Genomic DNA, 15,455 nt, shown 5'->3' with positions numbered 1-15,455 from the left:
AAGTTCATATAGCTTAAGAAATCTCTTAGATGAAGCGCTATTACATTGTAAGTATTTAAATAATATCTACCCATCAGTCATGGAGTATATTATTGATTTACCTTCTATAGCAAATAAGACACCAGAGTATATTGGGAACGATATCCGATTCAAAATAAAATTCCTACCCTCCAAGAATTTATTAAATGTTTAACAGAAGAGTTTATTAGATTCAAAATAAAATTCCTACCCTCCAAGAATTTATTAAATGTTTAACAGAAGAGTTTATGTCTTGGAATTTTCAACCCCAATCGAAAAAAAACCTCAGCAGGATGGATATTGCTTTCAATCATAAGAAAGAAGTCATGGTTTATTTGTGGCCCTCTTCATTCCTAGAAACGTTCGTAGCTAATAGGGTGTCCGATATTCAGAAAATGAGCCAAACCTCTCAATGGAGGCATGTGAGATCTGTAGACTTACTGTCAAGAGGTACCAACGTTTCCCAATTACTATATTTAAGCATTTAGTGGTCCGGGCCCGCCTGCAGTGCAGCAGTGTGTACAGATCCACCAAAGGTCAAAACAAGGTCAACGCTCATATGGGACATTGACTGGGATATATTCTCAAGGATAACTAAATTAAAAAAGGTAACAGAACAATTAATAAGATTTGAATATAATCGCAGGAATCCATCATAAAAACAGTGTGATGTAATATTTAACTATTTATTTTTCGGAATATCTTTATTGAGTAAAATCTCAAATTGTAATATTTGATTATTGAAGACAATATTAGCGATTTCTAAACGAAAATCTGAAACAGAAAAATCAGAAAAGGATACGGTCACATCTAGGACTCGAACCCAGGACCCTTGTCTTTCTGTAGAGCGGTGTCCCGGAAAGACAAGGGTCCTGGGTTCGAGTCCTAGATGTGACCGTATCCTTTTCTGATTTTTCTGTATCAGATTTTCGTTTAGAAATCGCTAATATTGTCTTCAATAATCTAATATTTAACTGTTCATGAATTATATAACTCTTTAAGTATGTTGTTTGCTTGTGCTCTCTCATGCTTTCAAAGATGAGATTCAAGTTTTAAAATTAAATGTTAAGAAAAATAACTCCTTGAAGGCATTAAATCCTTGTTTTTACAAGGTTATGATTGATATTGGAAAACGTAAAGTACCGTGTATTATTACCGCCACACCATAAATTGACTGATCTTATAGTAAAACATTATCAATTGTGACTACAACCACAAACGATTGGTTTTTTTAAAACTAGTTTTCGTTCTTGAAAGGTCTTGAACTTGAATGAACCCCCCTAATGGATTCGAAAGGAATGGAGAAATTTAAAAAACGGAGAGTAATATTATTCATCAGGTGAATAATACTCGGAATCAGAAATAGTAGATGAAGATAAGTGATATTGTCGATGAGGAACAACCAGTGGGAGGCACCACCAACATCACTGCTACAACCCTCCACCAGTCAGCAACAACCAGAAGACAATACCAAACAGTGCATTTTTGAGGCCAATTACCGGCGCGGCCACCGCGATCCATCAAATTCAGATTTACGAAATAATAATACCAATTATTAGGTATGATGTATAATCGTGTAGATTGAAGATTTACAGCATTTTACCGCCAAGTCAAGAGAAATGTCGGTGCACAGACCAAGATAAATTTCTAATTATAAAACAAAAATTGTAATGAAAAAAGATTCGGCAAACTCACTTTAGGCAAAAAACACGAATTACAAATTTGTTTTAAATTATCGTGGTTCTAATTAAAGGGGTTCTGCTGTATTTAGTACGACATTAATCCTTTGGGATTAAAATAATGTAATACATAATGTTTAACAAATTGAATATTTCCCCTTTTCCTTTGAAATATGAAAGAAGAGTGTGATTATAATCATTAGGTTAGTAAAATTATTTTTCTTTAAAGTGATCATTTGTCAAAATTTCAGTTGAAGAACATGGATGTACATTATTTCTTTTGTGCAAAGCAAAAGTGGAAATATCCTGTAACAATATTCTATGTGAACCATCCTAACACATAAAAACCATTCAAGGAAGATAAAGATACTTGATCATCAGCGAGCGATTGTACATGCTGGCACAAATTTAAAAGTACCGACTGTTGGTCTACTGATGCAGCAGAGGAAGTTCCGGAGCGAGAAGAAGTCTCCGATGAGCCTCGGAGCCAAACACGGCGGCAATGGTGATTCCAGCTTCGTAGCACGCCGGGATACGGACGTGGCTAGTGAGGGTGGACTCACTCCACGTGTGCGACTCCCTTATCACATTCACTACTTGACCTGGAAACAAACAAACAATAATCATTATATAAATGAAAAAAAAATTACTACGTTTTAAACCACTTTATTGAGTTATATAGGTCTACCGGTTTCGGTTGCACTCAACCTTCATCAGGACAATGTAAATATAAATAAGAAGATTGAATGCAACAAAGTTTAAAACAAGTCAAGCCACAAAGTGTTTGCTTTCTTCGATAATTCAATAATCATTACTTCATGTATTATTTATTTACAACCCAATGACTCACAACTTTAACCATCGGATTGTTTTTCGAGCACACGTGTGTGCAAATTTTAAAGACCGTGATCGGCGCTTGCGCACATGTGTGAGAGCTCTAATACCTTCCACGCTGGAATTTTATCAGAAGCGATTTTAACCTTTATTCTTTAAAAACTGTATAGAGGACATATCAGAATGGAGTATTTTCACTAACTGTTAAATATGTTTTAAAAATTAAAATTTTATTTTTCTGACTCTGAAAATGCGTAATTTTAATATTTTTATTCTTAATTATTGATTTTAAAAACTATCTAAAACAGTACTTTCGAACGGTTCCAACTGGCTATAATGTCATAATGACATAGAAAACGTCACTGGCAGGTACTAATATCACTGTAGATTCTAATGTTTATTTCGTGAATGTAGACTCTATGACAACTTGTGTATTAAATGTCAAAATTCATTTACCTAACCCGTGTCACAAAAATGAAAATATTTGAGTTTACTAAGTAATTAAATAACAGGAGATTGTACTAGTTGTCGGATAATCGAGGGGCGCTTCAATGAGAGAGTATATGTATATATAGCTGTTGAAATGACTCACCCAGAACATTCATAGTCCTCCACCGAGGATCTCCTGGGACCGTCAGCAGGGGAGAGAGGTCCGTATTACAAGTCCATCTGCTGACTATGTCCTTTCTACGAACTAGCAACACCTGAAATACATAAAAACAAGCAATAAAGAACACTTCTCCAGCAGAACACAACAAAGGAAACTTATTTTGTGGCACTAAATCAGAAAACCTTTTTGAATGATTCTCAGCTAAATTTGTTCCCATTGTAAACTCCCCTCCTATTCCTTCTCCCATTCCATCTTTAAGCCTATATTTGTAATTTAGTTTTATGAAAACCTTTTATCTTTCATGAATAAATAATAGTTTATTTGCACTTCCTTCCAGAGTCTTCTTCATAGCATTCCCCAATTGGGAATGACTCTCGGTAGTGCGGTATAGTGTATAATTAATAAGAATGAATATAGTGTTTACCGAATCGGAGCACAGATGGTGCCAGAGGGCCCCCTCGTCCACACACTCCAGGGGGTTGGTGAGGTAGACCCCACGGGGGCCTACCCCAAACACCATCTGATGGTGCCAGGAGTCGGGAGTGCGTGCGGGGTCCAGCACTCCCGACTGCAGGTTTAGAGTTACTACGGGCACGGCACCTGAAACACATCAATCACTCAATTATGTCAAACTTCAACGTCATTATTTCTTTAAAACCACCCATTGATTGTTGTTTTTAGTGTAGGCTATGTATTTAGGTATAAAGTTAGGTATTCTGAAGAAAAGAAACATGAAATAATTATCTATATATGTAAATGTTCTTCACTGATTGCTTTGAAATTTTGACACCGCATTGCATTCGAATACGGGAGGGTTTTTATATAACTCAACACAGTGACAATTCAACACACCTTTAAAAAGTGATATAAAGTCATTAGAAACGATGAAAAAAAAAATTAAACCTAACATAACCTAACCTACTAAACCCAGTTAATAAAGTTTTTGTTTCATCACTTTCCATGACTTTATATAACTTTTTAAAAATGTGATGAATTATCATTTTGGTGATTTATCCGGTCACCATTTTATAGATGTCACCTGTGTCATCTGTTGAACACACATGTTTTTTTGAAAAACAGCACCATCTGTTGGACGTAAAAACAACACGCACTCTTGTTTCTCTGTCTGCACAGACAGATTGGGCCACAGCAACGTGTGGCGGAGTTAAATAATTAAAATATAGTATTTATTATTTTATATTTAAACAAAACTCATAAAGGAAATTTGTACACGGTTCTGAAAATTCTCGCCCGACATTCAACAGGTTAAGATTAGTTTAAGGAGCTGTCTTTTGATAAATAAAAGAGATTATTAAAGAGAGGAATAAACCGTTTTTTTTTTTAATAACTTGACACATTTTTGGGGGATATTTTTCGCGCTGGCGCTACACTGTTTCCGGGCAAAAATAAAGGTCCCGCACAAATTTCTTTAATTTTTTTTAAATCACTATATCTTTGAGAATAATTAAAGATTTTATAATAAAAATTTCTACATAGTAACTAAACTATAAAAGTACTAAACGAAAATCGAATATTATTTGAAATGCAACTCAATTAACCTATCAGTATTATCCCATACCTGCTTTCTTTAAATGTGCCCGACATCTCTCACTCGCTTGCACATAGGAGTTGAGTGGGGCGGAACAGAGATAGAGATTCGAATCGAGTTTCACAGTTAAACAAATAATATACTATCCTTTTGGTGAAATACCGATGTAAACAAAAGGCACGAAGATAAATATAAAAAGAAGACTTGCATTACGATAATTATGTACATACAGTTGGGACCTATACAAAGAGATTGGTATATAAAAACATTGAATAATTCCATCTTTTCTTCCATTGAAATGAGGCTGGCGCAAAAGGTAGAACTCCCTTCCCGGCCAAAGTGTGTTAATGAGTAAAACTTCAAATTGTAATGTTTTAATTTTTGAAGACAATATAATGACATATTTACTCACCCAAACCAATCCAATAAGCCAGCCAATGCGACAGAGACATTGCCCTCTCGGGCCACGTGCGAAAGTGGCGGCAATGCACATGCTGAGTGCGCAGTCCAGCCGCCAGCGCCACGGCATTGCAGCCGGCGAGCGCGCGCGACACAAGGTAGCGGGGGAGCGGTGCGGAGCAGGCCCGGGATCGTGTTAACACTGCCGCCAGAATTCGTTCAATCTCTACAGGTTGGTTGAGACCCATCTGTAATAACAACAAAATAATACAGTTAACAACTAAATGTGAAATAATATTCCGACATAATATGGTTTACTTAAAGTTCTCTATAACATTTTTATAATAATATGTAACAGTTACATTTAACGTTTCCAATATATTAATTAATTTTTAGCTACAAGTGCCCAAAATTTAAAATGTGCAAAATGCTTTACATTACGTTATTGTTAGTCGTAACGTCAAATACCTGGGACATATTATCATAGACGACCTGAAAGACATAGAAAGATATGGAAAGGCAAAGACGAGCGATATCCGTTAGAGCAGGTATGCTGTCAAGGCGTTTTCATTTTTGCCGTACAAACATTAAAAAGATACTTTTCAACACATTTTGCACTTCGCTGTACACGTTAGAACTGTGGGTGAATTACACTGCATCCCAATGGCATAAGCTAAAAGTCGCTTACAATAATGAATATCGCCGACTATTCCGCCTACCGAGATACTGCAGCGCCACGGAAATGTTCCTGGAGGGCCGAGTGCACCCTTTCAGAGAGCTTCTCCGTCATCAATTGGGAAGTTTATGGCGCAGACTACGCCAATCAAGTAACAAAATCATCATTGCAATGGTTGCCTGGATGGAATCCCCCCTGATGGCCCGCTGGAGAGGGGAGATGTCCAAATATCCTCCATAAACGGCTGCTTACACTCATTTTTGTTTTTATCTTTTTCTTTTTTCACTTATATTCCGTTTTATTTGTGCCTATCGGAATCGCCTATGTATTATTATTTTTACTACTCTAATTATGTATATTATTTCAAAATATGGAATGTATTGCATTGCACTATCCCTGCATACATACTGGAATAAATCTTATTATTTTTAAGTATATTCTTAGATATGAGTCGTGCAATTTCTATACCCGCTATATCAACTTTCATTGATTTGGAGAAAACCGCAAAAAACTGTCACATCTCTAGCGTACATAAGTAATTGCATTACAATTTTTTATATAATGAATTGGAGTAATAAAATATCGAAAAGCATTTATTTTTCTATATATGTCTAGCAATAATTAAGTAATTTCGATAAATAAAATGGATAAAGCGGATTTTGATACTCACTTTGTGATATAGAGGCTTTTGAAAGTCAACTGAGCCGACATGGCGGGTTTAGAAACACACGCGTAGATCATTTTGACACACGAGCGTGGCGTCAGAGCGGCGGCCATATTGTATTTTGGCAAAATAACTGTTTGTGATTGGTTGAATCCGATATAGCGCGTTTTGATAGTAACTTTCTGTATGATATAGCGTATTTGGTTTCTCACTCGCAGTTTTAACATGGTTTTTGGTCGTGATAAGGAGGGTTTTGAAACTCAATTTTAGGCTCCTCTTGTTGCTCGCAAAAATGTGAACAAGATGTCATACTCAGATCATTTTGTCAAAAAATCGGATATAGCGGGTATAGAAATTATAGGATTCATATGATCAATGTTAATCATATCTTAATTAACCCCTCAGGCAAATTTGCTTTTGGGAACAGCTCATATGGTTATAGAAAGTGGTTGTGTCTCCCTTGCCGTCATGGGGATAAATATTATTTAAATGGTGTTAGAAAGAGAAAACACCATGCTTTATACTCAAATCTAGAAGTTAACCACAAAATAATTGAAATGTGACCCATGAAACCAGAGGGTCTAACCGCAATTTGAATAAAAATTATGAAACTTTGGTAAACTTTAGATTAATTATTTTTATATGAAACAACAAAAAAGTGAGGTGAAATTAATGTTTATAGTACATTTGTTTAATAAAATGTGTTATTTATTTGTTATCAATAATTTTAGACAGTATTTAGACGAAAATAAGTAAGATGAGTCATTTTTAAAACTTTTAATGTTTGCATTAAAAATTTGAGCATTTACAAAATTATATTATGTTTATTTATAATAGTAAAATTATAAAGCCTATTTTGTCACCTTTCAAAAACAGTTTTTAGTTTTCGGATACCTTCAGAAATATTCCCATTATTTGAATTATATTCTTATAATTAATTATATTTTTATATTCTCTGACCATTTGACAGGGTCTTTAAGAAATATAATGGTCAATATGCCAGAGTCCTGAGGGGTTAATGAAAATTTTAACATTTTGATGTTATGTTTAATTAAAAAAATGACTAAGTTGACCCGAATTTGAATCCAATTACACAATTTAACACATATTATTATAGTAAATCTTTGATAATAGGTACAGAAACAAAAAAAAAAAAGCACGCTGGAAAGAAAAACTGCAATTTTAATTAACAACAATAACAAAGTTTTAAAAAAACTTTCGTACAGAGGTCAAATTTATCTATAACGAATACCGGATAAATAAAATTATCAGATAAACAGAATTATTGGATATTTAACTACATAATTTAAATTGATTATATAAAAAATAAATTTGAAGTCTCATCAGCTAAAATATTAACACATTCTTTGCGCAAAACTCGTCATATGCCGTTTTACAGTAAGACGCAGGAGACGAGTTTACTCGTTTTGTTGCGCAAAGAAACTTGTAAACAAGGGGTTCTAAATGGGTGCGGGGTCATGTGCTTTCTATTGCCGGCGGTACCCGATCTATCTACCCGTCAATACAAAGAGTTTGAAACACAACAAAAAAATAAAATCATTGTCGCGTATGTTCCGCTCACAAACTACGCAGTGAAACGCGGTACATGTGCAAGTTTTGCAATGTGCCCCTGCATAAAGGAAAGTGTTTCGAACGCTATCACACATTGAAGCACTTTTAGGTTATAGTTTTTTTTTATATGTATTGAAAATTTCTAAATAATCTTGTAATTTTGTATAAATAAATTTCGATTGTGAAATACTGTTTTTTCTATGATTCCCAAGAAAGTAGTTTTTTTATCAAAGTTTTTGTTCATAAAAAGAGGAATTACACTGCAAATAGAGACATCTTTTTAAAGTAAAACACTGAAAGTTTCATCGAAAAATATCAAATAGATATGAATATTTTGCAGAAAGTCTAATTTTGGCGCTAAAATTTAAAAAAACACCCGCGCTTCGCCCCCAATTTGGCGGTAAAATGCCCGACCATTTAGTGTTAAAATCTATATAAATAAAAATGTAAATGTTCGTTTGTTCAAAATCTTAAATCTCCGAAAGTTCTCACCAATTGCTTTGAAATTTTGGCACAACATTGCCATTAAATGTGCGTGTGTTTATATAAACCTATATTATATAGATGGCACCTGTGACAGATAAAAAACATGCTTTTTGTCTGTGAAATCAAAAAATCTCCTTTTTTTAAAAACAGCGCCATCTGTTGAAGGTTAAAGTAAAACACACTATTGTTTCTCTATCTGCATATACAGACTGAGTCACAGCAACGCGTGGCGGGGTACAGCTAGCACATAATATAACGATGCGCAGATAGGACGTGGCTAAATAGTGTATGACTTTAATTGTATTGTGTTATGTTACCAGCGCATTGATGACTGCGGTGGCCCCACAGGCGGAGGTTCCAATCTGTGTGACCTGACGACAGCACGCCTCTTGCTCCGACCACACCATGCTCTTGGGAACTGCCAGAGGACGCTCCACCGACTCACCAACGCCATCCTGAAACCAAAACAGTGGGGCAAATTGACACGGCCCAAACCCAAACCAGGTAACTACTTAATATGAATACAGTACCCTCTCACAAATCCGCAGTTCCATTATCCAACAACTACTATAATCAGCCGTTATTTTGACTAGTTGTAAACACAAAATCAAGCTCTATAATTCGCTGGTATTTGTGTACGTCAAATTTAGTAGTCCGTTGCAAGTCTAGACTCGAGCGCCAAGCTTTGTACACTGATAGGTTGGGTTGGGATATCTTACTCTTACACTCTCTTGTACCATACAGTCATAGAATAAATAAGAAAACTGTAATATCCTTGATATTAGTGTATGAGCTCACCCATAGACGGCACTAGATTAGGTTACCCATAGACGGAGTTAGCTGTCGAGAATAATAGGATAATAAATAAGGTGAGAACCTCACAGTAATTAAGATATCAAAGCCATTGTCAATCTATCACAATAAAAGTTCAAGTGTTTTGTCGAAGCCGGAGTTTTATTGAATAAGAGAGTTTGAGAGAAAACCCCGGAGACACAAAAAAAACTAAAAGTGCCTCCCATACAGATTTGAATCGAAACATATGTTCCATTTAGCCCAATAGCCAAGCGCCCTGCCTCACTTACACTCGCCTGACATCGTAGATCTCCATTTGAATTTCGTAAACACAGTTTTGTATTGGAAATTTAAGCCTCCATTGGGTAAATATTTGTATCATGAAACATGACTACAAGGCATCTCTTGTGTTAATCTTTATTCTATGTATACAGCCATCTAGCTTGTGTTATTCTTTATTCTATGTATACAGCCATCAAGCTTGTGTTATTCTTTATTATATGTATACAGCCATCCAGCTTGTGTTATTATTTATTCTATGTATACAGCCATCCAGCTTGTGTTATTCTTTATTCTATGTATACAGCCATCAAGCTTGTATTATTCTTTATTCTATGTATACAGCCATCCAGCTTGTGTTATTCTTTATTCTATGCATACAGCCATCCAGCTTGTGTTATTCTTTATTCTATGTATACAGCCATCTAGCTTGTGTTATTCTTTATTCTATGTATACAGCCATCAAGCTTGTGTTATTCTTTATTATATGTATACAGCCATCCAGCTTGTGTTATTATTTATTCTATGTATACAGCCATCCAGCTTGTGTTATTCTTTATTCTATGTATACAGCCATCAAGCTTGTGTTATTCTTTATTCTATGTATACAGCCATCCAGCTTGTGTTATTCTTTATTCTATGCATGTATACATCATCCAGCTTGTGTTATTCTTTATTCTATGTATACAGCCATCTAGCTTGTGTTATTCTTTATTCTATGTATACAGCCATCAAGCTTGTGTTATTCTTTATTATATGTATACAGCCATCCAGCTTGTGTTATTATTTATTCTATGTATACAGCCATCCAGCTTGTGTTAATCTTTATTATATGTATACAGCCATCTAGCTTGTGTTATTTTTTATTCTATGTATACAGCCATCAAGCTTGTGTTATTCTTTATTCTATGTATACAGCCATCAAGCTTGTGTTATTCTTTATTCTATGTATACAGCCATCCAGCTTGTGTTATTCTTTATTCTATGCATACAGCCATCCAGCTTGTGTTATTCTTTATTCTATGTATACAGCCATCTAGCGTGTGTTATTCTTTATTCTATGTATACGGTCATCCAGCTTGTGTTATTCTTTATTCTATGTATACAGCCATATAGCATGTGTTATTCTTTATTCTATGTATACAGCCATCTAGCATGTGTTATTCTTTATTCTATGTATACAGCCATCTAGCTTGCTCTGGCTGACAATTTTATCAGTCACCAAGTCGGGTTAATTATTGTTATTTAAGTATTATTGTTTTTTTAATACTTTCAGTTTTCGATTAGTTCTTTGCAACTGTCGCATGTGTTTTTGTTCATTTTCAAGCGACATTATGACACCCTTTTTAAAAAATCGATAGTGATGTTTGTTTGTTTTTATGATTAATTTTGAGCATATTTTGTCTGCATGCTCTATAATCTGCCACTTTCACTAATTGGATACTTACCCGGTTTTTGGGGTGGCAGATCAGTGAGAGCGTTTCGATTTCCGCAGCAATAATATTCAAATATTTTCGTAAATCTATTACGAATTGATGATTGTAGGGGATATTGACTTACTCGTCACCGAACTCATTTGCTAATTATTAAAATGAGACTTGAATTTAAGAAATGTTGTGCTTATAACCAGAAATTATCTCGACTGTAAAAACCTCAAAATATAAATTAATAGATGAATAATCACTTTCTGAGAAGAAATCGGACATCATATTAAAAAATACATTTTTTTTTAAATTTGAAAATTGAACGGGTACTTGATAAATCAATTTTTCTGCGCACATTTCATTTCCTGTTTTATATTTCTCTAGTTTTACACATTTTTTTGAAAAGCGTAAAAAAGATATTTTACCGTAATTACAATACTGAGTTATATGGAATGAGACTCACCACGTTAGAAGTATCCTGGTCATGGAGGAAATTATCCGTCCGATGCACAGTCAGTCTTTTGGCCATTGTGCAGTGGAACAAGGCTGAAGCCAGGTTATGCCGCCCCGCTTCTAGCAGCGAGCTACGGCCCAGCTCAGGGTTTAGGCGACCCACGTCCAAGGTGAGTCTACCCGACTCCGAGTGGCACACGGGAGGACACTCCCCAAGGATGGCGGCGGCCGGACTCCACAGGAGAGACTCAGGGAGTTCACCTATATAGCACCAAGGAACTAAGTACTTGAAATATATCTGTGGCTCACTACTAAAAGGTCCAATGTCAAAATTATTGATTTCTTGAAAAATTTTTGTGCTTTGGAAAAGTTAAATATCTCTGAATATAAACGAAATCTATAGAAATGTGTCATCAACACGTTGACTGCCATGGCAATTTTCAGAATTCTGGTATAAAAAGCCAATTTCATTTAAACATATTTTATTATTAAAAACTCTAATCTTTTCTGTTTATTTATTAATAAATTTTCTGTTCTGTAAGCCAGCATTGATTTTTTGTTCTCTTCCCAGAATCCATCTATCCATATTAGCACTGATATACTACAAATTTTATGGTATTTTAGCGAATATGGCAAGTGAACACACTACGAGTTATCTCGTAGTCGGCGTCCTAGCAAAGAACGCAATCTACAAGTTATCTTGTAGTTGGCAGTCAACGTGTTAAAATATATGAACTTATGTTGTAAAGTTTAAGGAAAAAATAAATATTAAAAAAAAACCGAACTTGAATAGGACTTTCACAGAACTCTAATACCAACTTCGATGAATTGTTCAAATTCTGTGAAACTGTACTCTGAAATTGAATAACTCTGAATAATTCCATCAAGGAAAGAGTCTAGTGAACCTCTCAGAAGCTGGGCGTACTGTACAGGGCCCGCAGATACTGCAGATAACCCTGTGCTAATCGCAAGTGCGCCCCACTGTTGAATTTGGCAGCCAGCTTTGGTCTAGAGCGCCAACAAACTTGACTTGCAAAAACAGACAGCCTTTTTGAAAAATAGGCAAAGCGACCCCTTGGCTGAAAAAGTTACTAACTTAGGTACCTTCACAAACATATTTATTTGTTTTTAAAATAAAATTGACGATGAGTCGTAATACAAAAGAAGATGTCAAAAGGGAACAAATTTGAGAAGCTCAAATGTCGCATGAGTTTCGCAGATTTTATGACAATTTTGCATTATACCCGATGGGTAGCAATGGTTCACATAGGCGACAATCTTACACAGGTATTGCATAAAAATATGAATCCGTCCCAAGTGGGAAATGTCCCGCCAGCCGACGTTGTGCGCCAGGCAGGAAACCGCCGCACTATGACCCCCCTTTGCTTGTTACTACATACTTAGAGAATAATTCTCTAATAATTAATAACTATTTTTTCAGACCCAAGGACCCATTCATGTATTCAGAAATTGTGTTGACAAAATTATTTTCTGGGTATATCAGTGAATCGACCTCGTTATAACAATCAACAATTATATGAAGATAAGCTTGAACTAAAATAACAACTCGCTATTGCTGTGAATATTATAAGCAAGTTCGACGGTATCAAAAAAACGAACAGTTTATTTTGTAAATTGTGATTTTCATATTTAAAACTATTTTTTGTAACCTACAACATTATATTCCTTATGGAGCATTCTCATCTGATCTATTTTTTGAGAATCTATAGCCAAAATACACCAAAATATATATATACTTTTTATTTTGGTGAAAGTTTTAACATTAATTTTTCAAAAAGAGCAAGAGAGTAAAAAAAAATAAAAAATAATAGATAAAAAACTTTGGGTTTCTATTGAATAGAAATTTTTTTATATCTGTGGAATAGATCAGGTGTGATCCCGGTTCTAGCCACAGAGGTTTTAATGAATTGCCGAATTGTATCTTGTTGCTCGATCGCTCTGGTGATGAAATGCCTTTACATCTAGGGAAAAATATATGGGCACAATATGGAAAATATTAAACATATCTGATCACGTATCTGAGGAAATACTTTTTCTCCCTTTTTTAATCCGTACGAGATAGGTCACAAACCACCACTGGATGAAATTAATAGGTTAATCATGCTAGTAGTTTTATATCTATAATTTTGATAATTTCAAAGCTGTTTTTTTTTCAATTTTATTTCAATATCAAACAAATTCTAAATAAATATTTTTTTTAAAACATTGAATAGATTCCTGTTGGATAAGATGAACCAATAAAGTACTAATAATGTTTAGAATGAATTGTTGGCTTACACTCGGCTGTATCTCCCGGTGAGATGAGGTCCCCACTAGAACTGTGGTGCCCGGGCCCCTCCCTCGCGGGCCAGCTGCGACAAGTCCGCCGCACGCACACCACTTCCCCACTTGGCAGAGTGTGCGCTATGAGGGTGTTCAAGCCAGCGTGCTCCAATTGCGCCACTTCTTCTTCAGCCTCCACTACCTTCTCTGCCGCCTGACACGTGGCAGACACATGGCACGTTCCACTCGTGGAAGGGATAGGAGATAGTCCGCGACGTGATGTTGATGGCATATCATTGGCAGTCGGCGCTGCCAGGACATCAGGCGCCAGCTCAACAGCAGCACTAGTAGAAGAGGTTGCTATTATGGCTAATGATGGTGTTGGATCCATAGGCACTCTGTTTGGAATACAATTATTCTCCGGAGGTTTCGCTTCTATTTCAATAGGGTCTGATACGTTGGGCGGAAGACTATTTTCATTGTCAGAATGGAGATCGTCTGGCTGGGTGGCATCTAAGTCAAGGTCGAGGCTGGACTCCCGATCCGAGTCTGCCTCGCAGGAGGGACCCGGGTCGAAGTCCATCTCCAGGTAGTCCATGTCTGGGCTGGAGTTGCGGGAGGGGGCGGCCGGAGGTGCTACGCGGGGGGCGAACAAGGGTGGTGCGGGCAAGGCAGCTCCCTCTGCCAGACCCATGTCTAAGCTGAAGAATGAGGAAGGCAGGTCGGCCAGGTGCTCCCCACCCCTGTAGGTGTAAATGCAGCATTCGTCCGAACCCACAGAGTAGTCATCGTTACCCGTATCGCTAGAAGAGTCATCTACATAAGGCACGGGGAGCTCCGCAGTTTCCCGCACTTTTCGGCAGCTCTGGGCACTTCGCTTTCTGCTCCCCCGACTTCCAGAGCTCCCGGCACTGGGGCCCGCTCTGTTGGAACTGCTTGTGGATGGCACATTTATATTAAAGTCATTTTGGTTAACTCCATTTTGGGTGTTTTCAGATTTGCGGTTGGGAGTGGAGATTTGCTGTGGCTCACAGTTGTTTAGTTTGACTGTAACTTCAGTCTCGGTGTTGTTGATCTTCTCTCCATGCGCCAGGAGCCCCTCGAGACTCCAGCTGCAGCAGCCCGGGTAGCCCTCCCCGCTCCTGTCGGCCCGCTCTATCTTGGAGGAGCACTTGTCTATGGAGGTCTTGGAGTCCACATTGTAGGACACACTGTAGGGGTCGGTTGCCTCGCACTTACTGCAGTTGTTGTTGAACTTGGCTTCGGCGCTGTTCGGGCAGATGCCATTGGTGGTGAGGTTCCCGGGTGCGCGCTGCTTGGGACGCGAAACGGCTCCTTGGACGGCATTATTGTCCCCGACGTTATGTCTGTATTTCTTTCCTTGCGACTTCTCGCGAGCCTGTCTATCCTCGAACGCTGAGTGGTTTTCGGCAAAACGATGATCGTTTCCTTCGCCAGGATCCATTATTCAAATTCAGTGTCGAAATTAAATCAAATACATATAACTCGGAACTTAAATATTTTTAAATCGCTCGATCATGGCGATATTAATATCCTCCGACAATCAAATAATATGACAGTTTGAGGAGAAATTTACAAGAAAGTGACTTCAATCGTATACAAATGCGACACCCTATTGTTTCTATTCACTTAAAACTGTTTATTTTGGGAATAACGTAATATTTACAACACAATACTGTCATACTGTCAACCTGCAGTTTCCATGTTTTATAAACT

At 36.7% G+C, this 15,455-nt stretch overlaps 1 protein-coding gene across 1 annotated transcript; it reads right to left on the bottom strand.

The window, feature by feature from the left end:
• Positions 1 to 1,479: 1,479 nt before the first annotated feature.
• LOC149418775 (uncharacterized) lies at positions 1,480 to 15,434 on the bottom strand. The gene is made up of 7 exons (XM_089638658.1): positions 13,734 to 15,434; positions 11,446 to 11,696; positions 8,805 to 8,942; positions 5,103 to 5,337; positions 3,566 to 3,741; positions 3,124 to 3,235; positions 1,480 to 2,299 (listed from the first exon to the last, which is right to left on the bottom strand). Exons 1-7 carry the CDS (start codon positions 15,181 to 15,183, stop codon positions 2,127 to 2,129), a joined length of 2,535 nt encoding a protein of 844 aa, XP_089494784.1. The 5' UTR covers positions 15,184 to 15,434; the 3' UTR covers positions 1,480 to 2,126.
• Between the last annotated feature and the right edge of the window lie 21 nt (positions 15,435 to 15,455).

The sequence above is a fragment of the Hesperophylax consimilis genome, chromosome 13, assembly GCF_061612785.1.
Source record: "Hesperophylax consimilis isolate HC1 chromosome 13, BYU_Hcon_1.0, whole genome shotgun sequence".
In the NCBI taxonomy this organism is placed as follows: Eukaryota; Metazoa; Arthropoda; class Insecta; order Trichoptera; family Limnephilidae; genus Hesperophylax; species Hesperophylax consimilis.
Note: the sequence above shows the minus strand (reverse complement) of the source record. Positions and strands in the feature narration are given on the sequence as shown.